At 49.8% G+C, this 19,390-nt stretch overlaps 3 protein-coding genes across 3 annotated transcripts; all 3 read left to right on the forward strand.

Annotated features, from left to right (window-relative positions):
- Positions 1-4,160: 4,160 nt before the first annotated feature.
- LOC124293938 lies at positions 4,161-6,914 on the forward strand. Its single transcript, XM_046736983.1, has one exon. It carries the CDS (start codon positions 4,161-4,163, stop codon positions 6,912-6,914), a length of 2,754 nt encoding a protein of 917 aa, XP_046592939.1.
- A 15-nt stretch (positions 6,915-6,929) lies between these two features.
- Positions 6,930-7,849, forward strand: LOC124293939. Its single transcript, XM_046736984.1, has 2 exons — positions 6,930-7,573; positions 7,669-7,849. Exons 1-2 carry the CDS (start codon positions 6,930-6,932, stop codon positions 7,847-7,849), a joined length of 825 nt encoding a protein of 274 aa, XP_046592940.1.
- Positions 7,850-15,820: 7,971 nt separating this feature from the next.
- On the forward strand, positions 15,821-16,588 carry LOC124293942. Its single transcript, XM_046736993.1, has one exon. It carries the CDS (start codon positions 15,821-15,823, stop codon positions 16,586-16,588), a length of 768 nt encoding a protein of 255 aa, XP_046592949.1.
- The last annotated feature ends 2,802 nt before the right edge of the window (positions 16,589-19,390 follow it).

Here is a 19,390-nt window from a genome sequence, read left to right on the forward strand (position 1 = left end):
TACAAAGGGGCCTCACCGGGTGTATCATTTCGTTGTCGCAAGATGAGTTTACAATCTCCGTTGGTCTGCATTAGGTTTATATCTCGTTTCCGTTTCTGAGGCTGGTGCAAACAGTTGCAGTCTATCAAGGGATGTATATGTAATCATTGTAACAGAAAAGATGATGAAAAGAGTTGTGGGTGTGTACAGCATGGACCGTATTATACCCGTAATGTTTGGGCCTTGCGCCGGACGGTAGCCTGGTCCCCGCTTTTCCAACGTACAGCCATAGGATATGTTGTTTGTTATGCCTTAGTGGTCGACGAGGAAATACAAAGGGGCCTCACCGGGTGTATCATTTCGTTGTCGCAAGATGAGTCTACAATCTCCGTAGGCCTGCATTAGGTTTATATCTCGTTTCCGTTTCTGAGGCTGGTGCAAACAGTTGCAGTCTATCGAGGGACGTATACGTAATCATTGTAACAGAAGAAAGATGATGGGAAGAGCTGTGGGTGTATACAGCATGGACCGTGTTATACTTGCAATGTTTGGGCCTTGCGTCGGACGGTAGGCTGGTCCCTGTTTTTCCAACGTACGCTCTTACGGTATGTTGATTGTTATGCCTCAGTGGACGAAGGAATACAAAAGGGGGTCTCATCGGCTGTATCATTTTGATGTCTCAAGATGAGTCTACAATCTCCATAGGTCCAGTATGCATTAGGTTTATAACTCGTTTCCTATTCTGAGGGTGGTACAAACAGTTGCAGTTTATCGATGGCGGTATACATAGACGTCGCATGAGAAGAGTATTAACATTATTCTCAAATACACTTGTTTCTAACCGTTACCAACCGTCGAATCAGCTCCACGATTTGAGGTAGGAATTGCGAGTGAATCCATCGGATCGTTTTCTATTTTATCTCTAAATTTCATATGTCTCGACGAATACCCGTTCTCCCGTTAATCAAAGTAGACTTTAGGGCATGCAAGTTTTTCAACAGGATAAATGACGTCAGCTGTACAACTTTGTTTCATTATGAGAAAACCATGATTATCGCTGTCAATAGATTTGTTTTGCCATATGTAGCAGGCAGCCTCCGCGTTGGGTCCGGATGGCTTTGGTTTATTTTCACCCTGGCTGCGGGTGTCTCACCGCGAACCGCCGCGGAAGGTTTACGCTAGCGGACCATAGTAAAATTTCGTATACTTAGCTCAAGAAGCGGCGTGGTAACGTATTGTAATAGCATTTGGCCTAAACAAAACCCAACCTGTTGAACTTATAAATAGTTGTGGGCCCGGAGATCTTCTCAGTTAGAAAATCGCAGTGTTGGCGAAAACAACCATTCTGTTTCAATTATTGCCATATTTTCAAAATAATGCAATCAATTAACGATCTCCGTTACGCGGTGGTGAAGGCAGCTAGCCAGGCTAGGAGGGCTAACGCGAGTCTTGTGCGGGTGTGCCCTGTTTTCCGTCGGGAGCTGTTGTTCCGCATGTCACATGCGGAATTGCTTCGGCATTTGCGAGAGCTTCTGGCGGTCTGCGGGGCACGGGCCCTGGCGCACCTCCACAGCACCGGTGCGTTGCGGGGTTACGAGTGCCTCAGTGTAGCCGCGAGTGTAATTCGTCAGCGGGGTGCCACCCGCTTCGCCGTTGTTCGGGCGCTGATGCCTGAGTACAACGAGCGAAACGGTAAGTTGTTATTTGTGTTGTGCGCAGTGTACGTTTGTGTGGAGTTTGAATTACCGGATCTTCAGAGTGGGGTAAAAGATAAAAGAAAATATGTAATATGGAAAAATTTAGATCAAGTTTTCCAACCGTTAGAATTCCGCGCGATGCTGGAGGACTCCGCGGAGAATGAGGCGGCTCTTTGCGATATCGTCGTCGACGTCGCCGATGAGGCGATTGCGTCGCAAGGAGTAGCGCTGGGGAGGCCCACCGAGGAGCCGGTTTCTACCGCTCGTGACGGTAAGTCCGGATGATTGTCCGTACGCTGTGGCGTAGCAGGGAGTTGTCGCGTATGAATACGTTGTGCGCGAGTGGTATATCAAAATTTCCTTGTGTTAGAATTCATGATGGATGATACTAGCGAGAACGGGGCAGCTCTCCTCGAGGGCTGTGTTGCCTGCGAGGAGTTGGCGATTGCGGGAGAGACAGGGGTGAATGAGACGATGTTGAACGATAGGACCGCCGAGGAGTCGATTTCTGTCGGAGCTCGTGACGGTAAGTCCAGATGATTTGTCTGTACGATATGCCGTATATCATGGAGTACCCGTGTGTAAATACGTTGTGCGTGAGCGGTGTTCCAAGTGTTCTAGAATTCTTCTTTCACGCGTGTACTGAAGGTTATTGTGTCCGTTGCAGAAATCGATTCATCACAGGCGTCGACCTTAGTGTTGTCACGTCCAGGTCCGTCAGGAGTGTTGGAAATTCAAGGTATATAGGAAAAGTTTGAAAACAAAAAATGCAGACTAGGTATTTTGATATGAACTCACGAGCAATTTCTTCTCTGGTGGGGGCGGGTAATTAGATCCGGTCGATGCTCATGAGCCGGCGGTAGCAGAAGAAGAAGGAGACAATTATTCCATATCCCCAATGGATGAGGCGATAATATTCTCGTGGCCGCAGACACCCGAGAGTGGAATATTCACTCAGATGAGTTATACTCCGCCGGCGATGGACGAGGATATTTTTTAGGGGAGCTAATCACGCGGGTACTCTAGGGTGTGCGTTTCTAGTAAAACCGCGAAATTCAACTATACTTGCGGATTGACGACGCTTTACCATGGGGGTTTAGTCTTATTTTTGTTTTATATGTACAACAGGGGGTCTTATGCAAACTGTTGGACCGTTTCGCGTGAACGAGGGCGCCAGTACCTCGGGCATACAGATCGGCGGGGGTAGGGCCCGGAGGGCTCCGAATTACGATTCTGACGTGACATTAGAGTCAGACGATGACGATGCCGATGACGATGACGAGACACAGACAGCTTCCTGACGTTTGAATTCGACGACGATGCTGACGACGACGAGACAGAGGGTGCATACTCTGGAAACATGGGGAGAGAATCGGGGCTGGAGAGTGAAGCCGCGAGCGAGAAGGAGTCAAGTCAGGCACCCGATGACGGGACTGATTCACTGGGTAACCGTTTCACGGTTATCGGTGAATCAACGAAATTCATTCGTAAATTCGCGGTCACAGGGCGTGAGTTGCGAATGAAGATCGCGGCCCCTGAATCGGGTGTTAATCTAGTGAAGTGGCTGGAGGACGCGTTCAGAGACCTGCATGCTTATGGCGTAGTGTCACGTGCGGAGCGGTCTCGCACGCGACGACTTCAACCCTCTTGATCTCTCAGAGGTTTTTTTATTTTATTTTTTGGTGGATTCGGAGGTGTACGTCCTCTACAGGGCGTTCCGTGGGAAATGGTTGGAGGATTTCGATTATGTGATACCAATTTTGAATGGAAGCGAGTAGAAATATTTAATGAAAAACTAAAAGGCAGCAGGGTTATCGACAAGGAAGCTTACAGTATTTTCCTATACTACTCACGTTTCCTCTCTCTTTCTCTCTCTCTCTCTCTCTCGGTTGCTGCTGTTCACTTCACTCACTCGCTTACGTACTACACTACTCTATAGAGTTCGTGGCTCGAGGTTCAACACTTATTACTACTTCAAGGACTAACGCCGCGACGCGAGATGCTTTGGAACACCGCTTGTAGTTTTAGAGGGGTTCTCACTCTAATCGTCGGTGAATCTAAGTCTGATACTCTTCACACAGCAGCTCTGAAGGAGCCCGGGTTCCGTAGATGTCGTTCTTAGCTGTCTCTAACGGGGACTGTCTTCGCTCGCTCGTCCGACACCCCTTGGAACGTCGGGCGGCGAGCGAGTTTTCGCTGACGTTTGCAATTTCGAACAAAGGCTCGCCTCGCAACGGTCATCCTCGAAGCGCGTGATTTCGCGCTCGCCTCATCCCGGTGTTGATTACACCCGGGATCTGGCGGGTGCGAAGACGCTGACGTTGCTGGCTGTCCAACTACGCCGTTGCGCTTGGCTATACCACGAACTGATTATGATAAAATATTTTATATGTACTAACTAAAACTATGCTTCCTTGTCTCTAGAGATAATAATATGAAAAATGATAATTGTTATGATCGGTAATATGTTACAGTTTTGGGTAAATGTGCGCGCTCGTGACAGTAGCAACCTGTTGGAGTAGCGACTACATAGGTTTCACGTTTAGCGCGGAGAGTTTTAATCATGGTCCTGCGTGGTTATCGTTCCGGCCGGTGAGGAATTCGCGGTACAGTGACCTCTGGAAGTTGGTTTTCAGCGTAGCCCAGAGCGCATCAGAGTTTGGCGTCGACAGCGTCTTCACCGTGACGGTACACAGTGTTGGAGTACCGGAGGGTCGCGGAAAGCCGAAGCCGATCACGCACGCGGGGGTACTCAAAAGATCCGTCGTGCAGATTGTCAACAGTGACGGGTTGTGTTTACCTCGTGCTCTCGTTGTAGCCAAGGCTCACGCCGAGAGAGGTCCGAACCGCAGTAGCGCTCTGCACGAGCATTACGAGATGGTGAGATTCGCTAGGTTCAGTTTCCAGCGTGCAGAAGCGCGTAATCTTGTTGCGAACGCCGGTGTCGAGATTCCGCCAACGGGGTGCACAGTGCATGAAATCGCACAGTTCCAGAACTATCTGGCACGCGAGGGATTCCTCATCACAGTGTACGAGTTGGGGAGGCTAGGTACCGGCGAAGCGGCATTTTACGACGGTACTGCCGTGGTAAGAGCAAACGGAACAGGCGATGTCAGGCACCGATTGAATCTGCTGTATTATCCCGAAGAACAGCATTATTGCCCAATTGTAAATTTAACCGCGGCGGCAGCAGGGGCCTTTTTCTGTCAACCCTGCAATAGGAAATTTAACAACGGGTACGAACACCGATGTTCCGTAAAGTGCCCACAGTGCCTCGCATCGCCACCGTGCAACAGCCAGTCTCGCGAAATCGAGTGTCCCGAATGCAGACGCGTGTTCCGCGGTAACGGTTGTCTGGAGTACCACCGTAGGATCGGCTCCTTCAGTCCGCGTCGTTCCGTTTGTGCAACGCTGCGTATATGCCGGAATTGCGAGCGATTCGTAAATCTTTCGCGGAGGGCACACATTTGTGAAACTCGTTTTTGCGCAACGTGCCGCTGCAACAGACCGTACAATCACTACTGCTTCATGACGCCGCTGAAAGACGCGACAAGACCGAAACGTTACATCTTCATTTTTTATGATTTCGAAACGCAGCAATGCGAGACGGTAGACGGTGACGCGACGACAAACATACATGTGCCGAACTTGTGCGTAGCGCGACAAGTGTGTACGCAATGTATCCACGATCCCGATATATCGAACGGCTGTTCCGCTTGCGGGCTCGTACGTGAGTTCGTTTTCAGGAGGGAACCGGTGAAGGAGTTGGTAGACTTTGCTACTCGGCCCGTTCAGGACTTTGCCCGCATCGTATGCATTGCGCACAATGCAAAAGGTTTTGACGCGCAATTCATACTGCGGCATATGGTTGAGCGGGATGGAAACCCGCCGCAGGTCATCCTAAGCGGCAGTAAGATCATTATGCTCGAAACGGGTCACACCCGATTTCTGGATTCCTTAGCATATATGCCTATGGCATTATCGGCGCTACCGAAGGCTTTTGGACCACCGACTACTTCCGTGAAAGGTGTATTTCCCCACCTTTTCAATACCCCTGAAAACGTGGGTTACGTGGGACCGCTCCCCGCGGCGAAGTTTTACTCTTCGGATACCATGAGTAGCGATGCGCGAGCAGAGTTTTACTCATGGTACAACGAGGCTGTAGCGAACGACCATCTGTTCGACTTTGACGCGGAATTGTTGTCGTACTGTCGGTCGGACGTGGATATTCTGCGACGTGCGTGCGTAGCATTCAGGGACATATTTCTGGAGTGCGGCAGAGTGTGTCCCTTTACCGAGAGCACGACAATTGCCTCGGCTTGTTCGGTGCTGTTCCGTAAAAATTTTTTACAACCGGAGCGAATAGGTATCCTGCCACCGGGCGGCTATCGTCTTGCCGATGCCCAGTCTCGTAAGGCTCTGGAGTGGTTGGTCGTGAAAGAGCGCGAGCTGGGTATTGACATCAGGCATGCCGGAAACGGACGTGAGTTTCGGATTCCGGAGACGGGTCGCAAGGTGGACGGATACCATGTCGCGGGCGACGGTACGCGACACGTCTACGAGTTTCACGGTTGTTTCTGGCACGGCTGTCGTAAATGTTTACGAATCAACCGCGATAGGCGTAGCGTCAACGGCGAGACGTTGGATAGGCGTTACGAGGAAACTCGTGCAAAGATCAGCCGTATGTGCGAATTGGGTTACCGCGTGACGGAACAGTGGGAATGCGAGTTTGATCGGAGCTTGAAGGAGAACGAGGAGATGAGGGAGTACGTGGCAACACACCCGCTGATCGCTGGCACTGCCACGAGCGAAGCACTCAATCCGCGTGATGCGTTCTACGGCGGTCGAACGGGGTACGCTTCCCGATACTACGAGGTGAAAACAGATGCAACGGGCAACGCGTACGAGGAAATACGATACGTCGATGTTTGCTCGTTGTATCCGTTCATCTGTAAGAATGGAAGGTTCCCTGTTGGCCACCCGACGGTCTACGTTGGAGAGGAGTGTAAGCTCTTGACAGGGTCGAGCGGTTGCGACATCACGCGAGTTGAGGGGCTCATCAAGTGCCGAGTTTTACCGCCTCGCAATCTTTATCACCCTGTTTTACCGGTGCGCATGCATGACAAACTCATGTTTGCCTTGTGCCGCTCATGTTGTCAGAGTTTGAACCAGGACGAGTGTAGACATGATGACGAGGCTGCGCGAGAATTCGAGGGCACGTGGGTGTCGATCGAATGAAAAAAAGCCGTGGAAATGGGATACAAGATCAGGAGCATAAGCGAGATCTGGTCGTATACGGTGACATCGTTTGACCCGACTACTCGTCAAGGTGGGCATTTCGCCGGCTATATCGACACCTTCCTCAAGATTAAGCAAGAGGCAAGTGGTTGGCCTGCTGAATGCGAGGACGAGTCGGCTCGAATGCGCTACCTTGATGAGTATGAGCGGGTCGAGGGTATACGGCTAGATCGCGAGTGTATTGCTAAGAATCCCGGCATGCGATCAGTTTCCAAATTATGCTTAAATTCGTTTTGGGGCAAGTTCGGGCAACGCGAGAATCTGGTAAAAACAGAGGTTATAAAGACGCGTCAGCAGCTGCTCGAGCGTTTGACCAACCCTGAAGTCGAGGTGTCCGGTTTGCTGCCCGTGAACGACGAAGTGTTGTACGTGCGTTGGTCGCACGCGCAACACAGCGTTGAACCGTCAGCGCTGGCAAACGTCGTGATTGCCTCGTACACCACTGCCCAGGCTCGGCTGAAGCTCTTCTCGTTCCTTGAGAAGCTCGATCGGCGCGTGTTCTATTACGACACCGATTCAGTAATTTATACCCGAAACCTCCGAAGGCCAAACGAGTATGAACCTCCCACGGGTAACTTTCTTGGCGACCTGACGGACGAGTTAGCGTCTTACAGCCGTGGGAGTTTTATACGCGCTTTCGTCTCGGGAGGGCCAAAATTCTATGCTTTCATCATTAAACGTCCGAATGGTGAAGAGGTGGAAATGTGCAAGGTGAAAGGCATATCACTGAATCACGCAACGAGCTCGAAAATCAACTTCGAGGCCATCAAGCGGATGGTGGTAGAAGCCGCTGCACCCATTCTCTTGGAGTATCGCGCCATTCGCCGAACGGAACTGCACGCAGTCGTGACGCGCTCCGAGCACAAAACGTGTAAACCGGTGTACGTGAAAAGGCGTTGTTGCGTCACGAGTTTCGATACGCTGCCCTACGGTTATCGCACTGGATGATGACGAAGATCCCAGACTCCGAGCAGTTGCACACCACAGCTTCCGTCTTCTCACCCTGCGGTAGTACAGACACCCGGACGGCAAGCCACGCGCGCGTTTGAGCGACAGATAGATAGACAGACAAACAAATAGACGGACAGACAGAGGACACCGAAGGGATTCTTACCCCAACCGCCTGTTATTCCAACCGGCGAGACGCCAGGCCAACCCATCAGATACTCTCTTGTATGTGTCCCGCCAAACTGTATAAAGGTTAGTACCACGCTTAAACCCTACGCATGAAAAATTGTGAAAAATCTCGCATTGTTCGTAAAAATTCATCTCGTAAACCGCGGCGGGGCGCGCTGTTTTCAAGCTGATATCACTGCGCGCACGCGTACGAATAAGCTCATGGCGTACGCGCCTCACGCACAATCAGCTCGACCGCGACCGCGCCGATGAGCTCGTACCTGCGCGGTTACGCTTCCGCGTGCGCTTGAATAAGCTCATGGTCAGCGCACGAAGGGAGTGCCGCCGCCGCCGCCGCGAGCAAGCTAGCGTAGTAAAAGAACGTGTTTTCAATTGTTTCAATTTTTTATAGATCCCGCATTATCCATGGATTCCTCTTCTTCTTCTTCTTCTTCTTCTTCTTCTTCTTCTTGTTCGATGACGGACACACGTTGGAAACATCCGTTTTCGCCCATTGTAGCCGGGCCATCAGGATGCGGTAAATCAAATTTCGTCAAGAACTTTCTGCGTCATGGAACGTCAATGTGCGACACAAGATTTAGTCGTGTGATATGTACCAAAGTACCAACTTTGACGAATGGCAGCCGTTGTACGACGGGGACAAGAGAATAGAGTACCGCGAGGGGTTACCGCAACACGCCGATTACGAGGGTGACAAAAAACCGAAACTTTTGGTAATCGATGATCTGATGCGAGAGGCTTCAAACAATGTCGTCGTTGATCTTTTTACCAAGGTCTGTCATCATAAGAACCTCAGCGTTTTCTACATAACACAAAATCTCATTCACAAGGGCAACGGTCAACGAGATATTTCCCTCAACGCAAACTACATAGTCTTCTTCAAAAATCCACGGGATCGTGCCCAAATTCAACACCTTGCCAGACAGGTGTATCCCGAAGATCCGAGGTTTCTTCAAGAAGCCTATCACGACGCTACCGCAGCGCCACACGGATACCTGCTTTTCGACCTGAAGCAATCCACTCCGGAGAATTGCAGTTTCCGATCAAACATCTTCCCTTCGGACGATAATCACTATGTCTACGTTCCGCGAAAGGATATAAAGGTCACCAATGCGCACCGGGTTCCAGTCGTTCAGCTGTGATGCCTCGAATACGCCGTACCGCGTCCCGTCGCAGAGCTCGTGCCGATTTCACCAAAGCAAACGCAGTAGCGCTGCACGCTCTGCAGAAATTGAACCCGTCGCAGAGATGGGCATTGCTACGCACGGCCGACAATTCGCTGGTAAAGACCATTTGTGAGTGTGCATTGAACACCTTGGAGGGTAACGTAGCACTGTCCAGAATTCAGAAAAATCGTCTGGCACGTCATAAACAGACATTACGGCGGTTGGCCAGCAACCGGGGTACCTGGAAGTCCAAGAAACGTTTTCTTGTTCAACGTGGGAACGGATTTCTCACCCTCTTGCTCGCTCCGTTACTCGGGACTTTAGCTTCCAGCCTCTTCTCCAAGTAGCAAAATGGAACGTACAAAGAAGATGGTTTTAATTCCTATGGAGAGTATGGAGAGATTTCAACAACGCGTCAGCGAGGGTATAGCCACTACGCTTTCACCTGGAAATACAACTACCACACACACCGATCCCGTTTCAAGACTCGACAACGAGATGAAGGACATCTTGAACAAACCGTCGAAAGACGACGCAGAAAAATGGAAACTCTATCAGCAGGTACTTCAACGATATTTGTTTTTTGCAAACGACGCACGCAAACCCATGAAATTAGACGTTCTCGAGGAAAAGGAGAAGGAGGAAGAGGAGGAGGAGGAAGAAGAAGACGGAAACACAGCCGAAGAATCAATGATATCTCCCACCGTAGCTGCGAGTCCTGGCAACGTTCAAGCGCGCGCAAAGAAAGTCGCGTCAGCGGTACCAAGGAAGTATCGTGCAAAGGCCGAAATGCTGATGCGCGAACTCGGCAGCGTACCGGAACGATTTTCTTGGGATGCCGCAGGAACCGTCTCGTTAGACGGCGTTACAGTTCCCGGCGCAAACATCGTCGACCTGGTCAATCATGCCATGCGATCTAGGAAGACTTTTACTCCTACAGGGGCTGGTCAGTTTGCACGGTTTCTTCAGACGACCAACGTACCCCGAGAATACGTGGGGAACGATACGCTTTGGAAAGACATACGCATATTCGACGCTCCGGGTCTACCGACGGTAACATCGCAACAACTATTGACACACACCAGTAGTTCCCCGACGAAGCGACGAAGTTCCGCAAACGTTACACCCGTAACCAGCCGTTCTCACGACGCAGGATACGCTCTACGCAAACGCACCACCGGAGCAAAATCCGGTTGGAAAACACTTCGGCTGAAAAAAAATGACGACTCTTCTTGAAGAAACGTATTACAATCCCTCGCATACTGCCGGTTACGCGGGAGCACGAATTCTGGAAGAAGTTGCACGCGAAAACAACTCTCGCGATTCGGTGAGAAAATGGCTGGCAGCTCAGGATGCCTACACCTTACACAAGCCCGTGCACAGGAAATTTCCGAGAGCAAGGTACAACGTTTCCAACATAGACGACGTATGGGAAGCTGACCTGGCTGACCTGAGTTCCATGAAGAGCCGCAACAACGGTTTTCGCTATCTCCTGGTGGTCATCGATGTATTGAGCAAGTACGCATGGGTGGTCCCGCTGAAACGAAAGACAGCCGCAACCGTTGCTGAAGGTTTCGAGCAAGTGTTACACACTACGCCGCGCAGACCCGACCTACTGCAAACGGACAAAGGTAAAGAATTTGTCGGGAGTGCTTTTCAGAAGATACTTCGCGACAATGAAATACGATATCGTGTTACTCGTAATCCCGACGTGAAAGCAGCTATCGTGGAGCGATTCAATCGTACACTCAAAGAACGCCTGTGGCGTTACTTCACGCATAAAAAGACGCAACGCTACGTCGATGTTTTACTGCAAATCGTGCAAGCGTACAACAATACAGTTTACTCGAGCATCGGCATGGCGCCGTCGGAAGTGACGCTTCGCAATGCTGCTACAGCACGTGCCCACATGGAAAAGCGTTATCCTCCGCGTCCAAATGGCAAACCGAGATTCCATAAGAATGATTTTGTACGAATTAGTAAAACCAAGGGAACATTTGAAAAAGGCTACGCGGCAAACTGGAGCGAAGAATTATTCAAGATCCGACGAGTGCTTGCACGTTCACCGATAGTCTACGTCTTGGAAGATCTCAACGGCGAAGTAATCGACGGCTTGTTCTACGACCCTGAACTTCAGCGTGTGGAGGGGGAAACACGGGGATGATAAAATAGCGTGTTATTGCAGTATGTCTCGCAGTCGTTGAGTGTTCACCGTTCGACTCGTGTATCAAAGAAAATGTCCCGGGATCAGTTTTACCTAACTTTACCGAGCAACAGCTCGATGCAGTTTTTTCCGGAGAATCGGACGTGCTGTTACATTACCCAGTTACCGCGTCAGATTCAACTAACGGGAGACTGGGAAGTCGGACTGGCCGAAATTCATTATCCACTCACGTTTGAACACCCTCGGGGGTATGCGCCAGTGAAAAATGAAACGATACCCTGTGTCACAGATTACAATACTCCTGGGGAAGGTGCAGTTGAGGTATCAGATTGCAAGCTATCCGAAACCAACAAATCATCAAGGATCCCCGGCTGCCAGATGTTTATTTATTGCGATCTGGTGGAGCCACGTATCGTTGGAGATGTTTACGCCCCGCTGTTACGAGTCATTCAAACATGCGGCAAAGACAATATCTTACAAGGCGAATCAGAGATGAAAACACTATCGCCACTGTACTACGTACCACTGATGCTCACGAACTTTCAAACCATCGAGATCGATATAAGAGATCAATTCGGTAGTCCAGCACCATTCACGAGCGGGACACTGACGGTAACGCTGCATTTTAGACGCGTTCAGTAATTGACTGGAATCACAGGAGTCGCTTAGCAAAAGAGAGAGAGGGAAAACATACCAGGTACGACATGGCTCATTATATACAACATTACGAAAATCAGCTCGGCGGTGGAGGCATTGAGACGGTTTACCGAGGAGCACCGCATCAACGCGGGCACGGAATCGGCAGCTTCTTGGGAGGCCTGTTTCGTCGAATACTACCTCTGCTGTCCAGTGGTGCTCGCGCGGTCGGAAGAGAAGCACTACGTGCAGGGATGAACGTCATGACAGACGTAAGAAACGACACTCCGTTCAAACAGGCAGTCAAGAGTCGATTCATAGAATCAGGACACAAATTGAAAAGAGCTGCTGAAGAAAAAATTGATAAACTCATGAAGGGTAGCGGTTATAAAAGCCGAGCCGGCGGATTAGCGCGTCAGTCAAACATTGCCCGCGTCAACAGACTTGTCGGCGCGCACCGAGCAGCTGGTACTACGAGAAAAATTAGACGAAGGTCGAAAAAGAAAACATCGGCCAAGATACCCAAGCGTGCCGGAACCGTCAAGAAAACTAAGCGGAAAAAGTGTTGTAAAAAACGGGACCTTACAGACATATTCGGACCCCGGTAAGCCCACGCGCCGCTCGTCTTCAATCTAAACATCAACAATGGCCTTCCTGCACGCGCACTCGGGTGAGTGTATGAAGTCGGAACTGGATTTGTTTTCTCTACCACCAACGCAGACGTCTATTGAGGCTGGTCAATGGGTACACTACAAGCCCGTATCATCTCTAACCGACGATTCCCCGATTGAATTTATTGTACCTGGAAACGGTGATGAGTCCATCGATTTGGCACACACTATGCTTAGCGTACGAGTGAAGCTACAACCGTCTGCTCCTACCCCACCGGCAGGCGAAGGCAACGCGGCTACTCCGCATGCCACTCCGGTAAACAATCTGCTTCACTCGATGTTCAATCAAGTCGATATATTCTTCAATCAAAAACTAGTCTCACCAGCCAACAACTCTTACGCCTATCGAGCATATATAGAGACTCTACTGAATTACGCACCCCCCCGCCAAAAAATCCCATCTTTCTTCGGCTCTATGGTACGACAGCGAGGATGGCGTATCGGATGTATACGACGCCGACGCCGTCGGTGCTGACCGAGGTTTCATCGAACGCAAACGGATCATAAGCAATGCACGTACCGTTGATCTGATTGGACATCTGCACTGTGACGTATTTAATCAAGACAAATTTTTAATCAACGGTGTGGAACTGCGTCTTCGACTTGTGAGATCAAGAGACAGTTTTTGCATCATGGAAGCCGAAAATCGCCACAAGCTGCACATACTGGAAACTTCACTGCTCGTTCGCCGAATGAAGATCAGCCCTGGAATCTTGCTGGCGCGCGCACGGACGCTAGCCAAAGGTACGGCAAAATATCCCGTAACCAAAGTCGAGGTCAAGTCTTTCACCATACACGCAGGAGTACAGGCAGAAACACTGGACAATGTCATACTCGGACAACTACCGAAACGAGTGATAATCGGTTTTGTCAGCAATAAAGCCTTCAACGGCGACAGACAGCGCAATCCGTTCAATTTTCAAAACTACTCTTTGAATTTCCTGTCGTTGTACGTCGACGGGGTGCAAGTCCCATCGAAGCTACAGATGAGTTTTGGCAAAGACGAACTCTACGTGGACGCTTATCACACCCTCTTCTCCGGTACGGGGATTCATTTTCTGAACGAAGGAAACGGTATCGGCCGGCAGCAGTTCGCTAAAGGAAATTGTCTATTGGCTTTTGACCTAACCCCCGATCTCTCAGCCAACTGTACATCGCACTGGTCGCTCGTCAAACATGGAACTCTCAGGGTCGAAGTGCGGTTCGACGATGCTCTCAAAGAAACTGTGAATTGCCTAGTGTACGCTGAATTTGATAATCTTATTGAAGTTGATGCTGCACGTCAGGTCATTACAGATTTTTCGGGCTAAGAAAGAGAGGGAGATCACGCCCCTCCTATCACGACCGCTTCTATGATATACCAGGTGGTGATTTCCGTTAGAGAGAACACTGTGACTACATTACACCAACGTCTTCAAGGGGAGCAACAGAGCGGCTGGAGACACCCGATAAACAAAAATTGAGACGGGGATTCTAACACAAGGCTGTATATAAACACCCGTAACTACGGTGCCGAGCCATTCAGCATTCAAACTACGTCACTGCAGGTTCGCTCTTCCAGCTCTCTATTCATTCGACTACATTCTTTTAAGTTCAAGTATGGATTACAGTCACTGATCGGCCTTTCGCCAGAAGCGTTGTAATTCACCATCTGCGGAGTTTCGTTTCGCAGCTATCATCGATAGCCACTTTTCTATCCGTGCGATTGTGTGGATAACATAACACGCACAAAATTGCTATTCACCTCCATAAATAGAATTCTTTCCTCGGTGAGCTGTTTTTGGGAAAAGTGAGGTGAAAAGCATTTGGATTCCTAACCCTACTTCTTCTACGGCATCGTCAACAATTGCTGTCTCTCTCTCTGATACTGGGCTATGTGCATGCGTCAAGCTTGGATGCGATTGGAGATCGTGCCTGCTGTCTTGTTTCTGCTTCTCCAATGATTGCGTCGTGATCTACCACTCACTGTTCGATCATTCTGCCTGAGCTGCTTGGTGGCGCGGGTGTCCCCGCAAATGCGGGAAATTCAAAAAGCCCGGGAAATAGAACTGAAGGCACTTCACAATGGACAATGACGTCAGGCTAAAGAGGAAGAGGAAGCATAAGTCCTGAACTGTATCAGCGAAAGCGAAAACAACTCAACTTGAAAGATTACTGGTTAGGTGCATCAACTCATAATAAATTCGAGGCGCTATCAATACAGTCACCAATGCAACATCAAAATGAAAGCGTGACTGACAAACAAAATGAAGAATCAAATTCTTCAGGTGAAGGGTGTTTCGGCACGGTATCGAATAGTTAAATGTGTGTCTCGCGACACTCAAAATCGTCCTCGTACATGTACGCACACTCGCGTGCAATGTTTACTTGCCGTCTCTGCGTCAAATCTCGCCGCTTGCCCGTGTCGCGACTCAAAACCCATCAGCTGTATCTCATGTATTGTCCACTATCTCGAAATCATGTATGTGTATAATCTATGTGTTCTCTCGCTCTATAAAATCTTCACTCTCTGTAACGTTCTCTTGCGATACGGTTTGTATCGCCTCATCAAAACCAACAAAAATCTAGTTTATCGGCATTCATTATCTCTCTCCATCTCAACATCACTTTCGTTTCATTCACACTCGTTCTCATCACTAATTCGCGGATCCCACGTCGATGATCCATATCTTTTTGCCATCTCTCTAAACATTTTTTGGTCCTTCGAGCCGGATCAGTCGCGAATCGAATCGGATCATTCGCAAATCGAGTCGAATCTTTCGAATCGTTGCGACTTACGGGAAAACGAATTAGCTAGTGAGTGAAACGGAACTATCGCGTGTGCATCAAGTTGTGAGAGTTCACGTTATCAAAGTGAACAATCTCGTTATCGGTGAAAACCATCACCAAAATCAGTCGCGTCCGTTAAATTCAAACGTGCGGTGTCCTCTATAGTGACCGTGACTAAGATCTGAGCGTCAACAACACCGATCTCTCGAAGTGTGAATCGCGTCGCGCTACTATCAGTGTGTTTGTGTCTCGTTCGGGAAAACTCAGTTCGTCGCGTGAGTTTAAATCCTCTCGTACATCAACATGTCGATCGAAGAACATATCGAACGTCAAAACGACTACATTTGGCGCATCTCTCGTGCCGTCGAAAACCTGCGCAAGCTCGGCGAGGCAAAAATCACTTACGGGCAGGTGAAGTCGCGGCTTGATGCTTTAAATTCAAGTTGGAATAAGTTCCAAGAGAATCACGAAAAGATCAGCGAGATCAAGTTCGCAGCAAAAGGTGATCAACTCGACGCGATCAAAAGGCTTTCGTACTTCGCGAAAGATCATTACGGACTGTGTGAAGAGCACTTCTTGAGTGGCGAAGGAGTGATGCTTGATCTTCTCGAATCGCTAAAGCCTGCGCCTGCAGCAACCGCGCAAGCCGCTGCAGCTCCTCAAGACGCACCAGCAGGAGGATCATCAAAACGGTTACCGCGTATCGAACTGCCCACTTTCGCGGGCAGCTACTCAGAATGGAAGCCGTTTCACGACCTCTTCTCGTCGATGGTTCGCGAAAATTCGCAACTTTCGGAAGTGGAAAAGCTGCACTACCTCAAAACCAGTGTGACCGATGAACCGTTACAACTTATCAAAAACATTTCTCTCACCGCAAAAAACTTCCCTCGAGCCTGGGAAACTCTCGTCTCACGGTACGAAAACAAGAGACTTTTGACGGATTCTCATCTCGCGACACTTTTCGCGATTCCTCGTGTCACGAAAAAGTCGTCATCAGAACTGAAGAGCTTGCACAGCAACACTTGCGAAGCTCTTGGCGCGCTCGAACTTCTCGATAGTCCCGAGAAATGAGGGGATCACATCATCGTGCACATGACGATTCGCAAGCTCGACCCAGCATCTCTCGAAGAGTGGGAGAAAAGTGTTAGCGAGAAACTCGAGCCCCCCACGTTTGCGGAGCTCAAGACGTTTCTAATCGATCGCATCCACACCCTCGAAGCCGTGAAGCAAGCTCATGCTCATAATCAAATCGCGACGTCGAAACCGCACTCATCGCAAGGAAGGTCAAATCTTCAGACGACAAGGTCACATACAGCGCAATCAAAGGAACAGTCGTGTGCTTGTTGCAAAGGCAACCACTACATCGCGTTCTGTTCGACCTTTCGCGACAAATCTCTGGATCAAAGAAGGGAAGTGGTTTCTGCGAAAAAGCTTTGCTTCAATTGTCTCGGTCCACATCAGCAGAAGGACTGTCGATCCAACAAAACGTGTCGCGTGTGCAACGGTCGACATCATTCCTTGCTGCATCGAAACTCTTCCTCAATCTCGACAGTTGCTAACAGCGGCACATCTCAAGTTCAGGCTGCAGTAGCGCAACCTGCAGTGAAGAACGCACCGATCTCGAATAGCGCCTCTCAGGTGAGCAACCACTCAGCTCAGCCTACAATGATCAAGCGCTCTCCAGTTCTTCTCGCCACAGTGCAATTGATCGCCTCGAATCCGGAGACTGGGGAAAGAATCATCGCTCGCGCTCTACTCGATCAGGGATCCGAAAGTTCATTCGTCACGGAGTCGCTAGCGCAACAATTGCGACTACGTCGGCATCAAGCAACGATACCGATCATTGGCGTCGGAGCTCATCAATCGGCAGTGACTCGCGGCATCGCGACATTGCAACTCCAATCTCGTGCTCACACCTCGTTCTCGTGTCAGATGGAGGCACTCGTGCTTCCACGACTCACCTCGTATCTACCCTCATTTCGACTTCTCGTCGAAGACTGGCCTCATCTACGAGGACTCAACCTCGCGGATCCAAGCTTTGCACATCCCAGTCAAATCGACGTAATTCTCGGAGCTGACATCTACAGCAACATCATTGGTCAAGGAGTTCGAAGAGGAGCACCAGGAACACCAATCGCGCAAGAAACTCAGTTCGGTTGGGTCCTCTCCGGCTGCGTTTCAGCGGAAGCAGCAAGCCCCTCGTATGGCGCAGTCCAAGGCTTCCAATGCTCCCTCGATCACGAACTGCTCGATCTCGTGCAGCAGTTTTGGAAGCAGGAAGAAGTGTCGAAACCTTTGGCACTAACTTCCGAAGAAGAGCGTTGTGAGCAACACTTTCGCGAAACGGTTTCTCGAACTGCGTCCGGTCGTTACGTAGTTCGGCTGCCGCTCAAGGACAATTCGGTAGAGCTCGGCAACTCGCGGAATCCCACGCATCAAATGCTCGTTCGTTTGGAGAAACGGTTCGGTAGCGACGCGAAACTCAAGGAGGCTTACTCGAGCTTCCTTCGTGAATATCGTGAACTCGGGCACATGCGTCGCGCTATCAATACACCTGAAGACAATTCCCGCGTGTTTTATCTTCCCCATCACGGTGTAGTTCGCGACAGCAGTTCAACAACAAAGTTGCGTGTCGTGTTCAACGGGTCTCAAAGAACCAACCTCGGACTCTCTCTCAATGACAATCTTCTCGTCGGTCCAAAAGTGCAAACCGACCTAGCGGACGTTCTCTTACGATGGCGACAATATCCAGTCGCGTTCTCATCAGACATCGTCAAGATGTACCGACAAATTTTGGTCCACAATGATGACCAAGATTTTCAGCGAATCCTCTGGAGGGAAGAACCAGAGCTACCGATTGAAGAATGTCAACTGACTACGGTAACGTATGGTCTTGCAAGCGCTCCGTATCTCGCGATCCGTGTTCTTCATCAACTCGTTCAGGACGAAGGTAAGCAGTATCCCTTTGCGAGCCACGTCATTCTCGAGAACACGTACGTCGACGACATCCTCTCAGGAGCAGAGAACTTTGATTAGGGTCGCGAGAAAATCAACGAACTCAATCAATTGCTCAAGGCGGGCGGCTTTGAACTTCAAAAGTGGACTTCAAGCCACTCAGAAACTCTCGTTGACATTTCTCGAAACCATCAAGAGATCGCGATGCATCTGAATCTCGATCAAAGTCCATTCTTTCGGGCTCTCGGTCTTGCGTGGAGACCAGACATCGACGCGTTCGTGTTCTCTCCGCAAATTCATCAAACTCGGGACAATTTCGCGAAACGAAAAGTTCTCTCACAAACCGCGCAGCTCTTTGATCCTCTCGGATGGCTCTCGCCGATCACGATCAGAGCCAAAATCTTTATGCAGGAATTGTGGGCACTCGGTTTCGACTGGGACGAGCCGCTCTCAGCTTCATTGTCCTCGCGATAGATCGAGTTTCTACAAGATCTTCAAGGCATCTCAGCTATCACCATCCCACAATGGATCGGGTCAAGTTCAGCATCTCTCGGGATAGAGATCCACGGTTTCGCGGACGCCTCTCAAAGTGCATTAGGCGCAGTGATCTACGCGCGAACGTATATCAACACTCACGAAGTGCGCGTTTCACTAGTGTGCGCGAAAACTAAAGTAGCGCCGCTAAAGAAGGTGACAATTCCTCGTCTCGAACTCTGTGCTGCGAATCTTCTCGTCCGGTTGATGTGTCATGTGGAAAAGACTCTTAATTTCGAAAACACCCCGGTTTATCTGTGGACGGATTCCACAGTCGCGCTCGCGTGGATCAAAAGCCACCCATCGCGGTGAAAGGAATTCGTTCGTAATCGCGTAACGGAAATCCAAGAGTTCGCGCGCGCTCGTTGGTATCACATCTCGGGT

Source organism: Neodiprion lecontei, chromosome 4, assembly GCF_021901455.1.
Source record: "Neodiprion lecontei isolate iyNeoLeco1 chromosome 4, iyNeoLeco1.1, whole genome shotgun sequence".
Classification (NCBI taxonomy): Eukaryota; Metazoa; Arthropoda; class Insecta; order Hymenoptera; family Diprionidae; genus Neodiprion; species Neodiprion lecontei.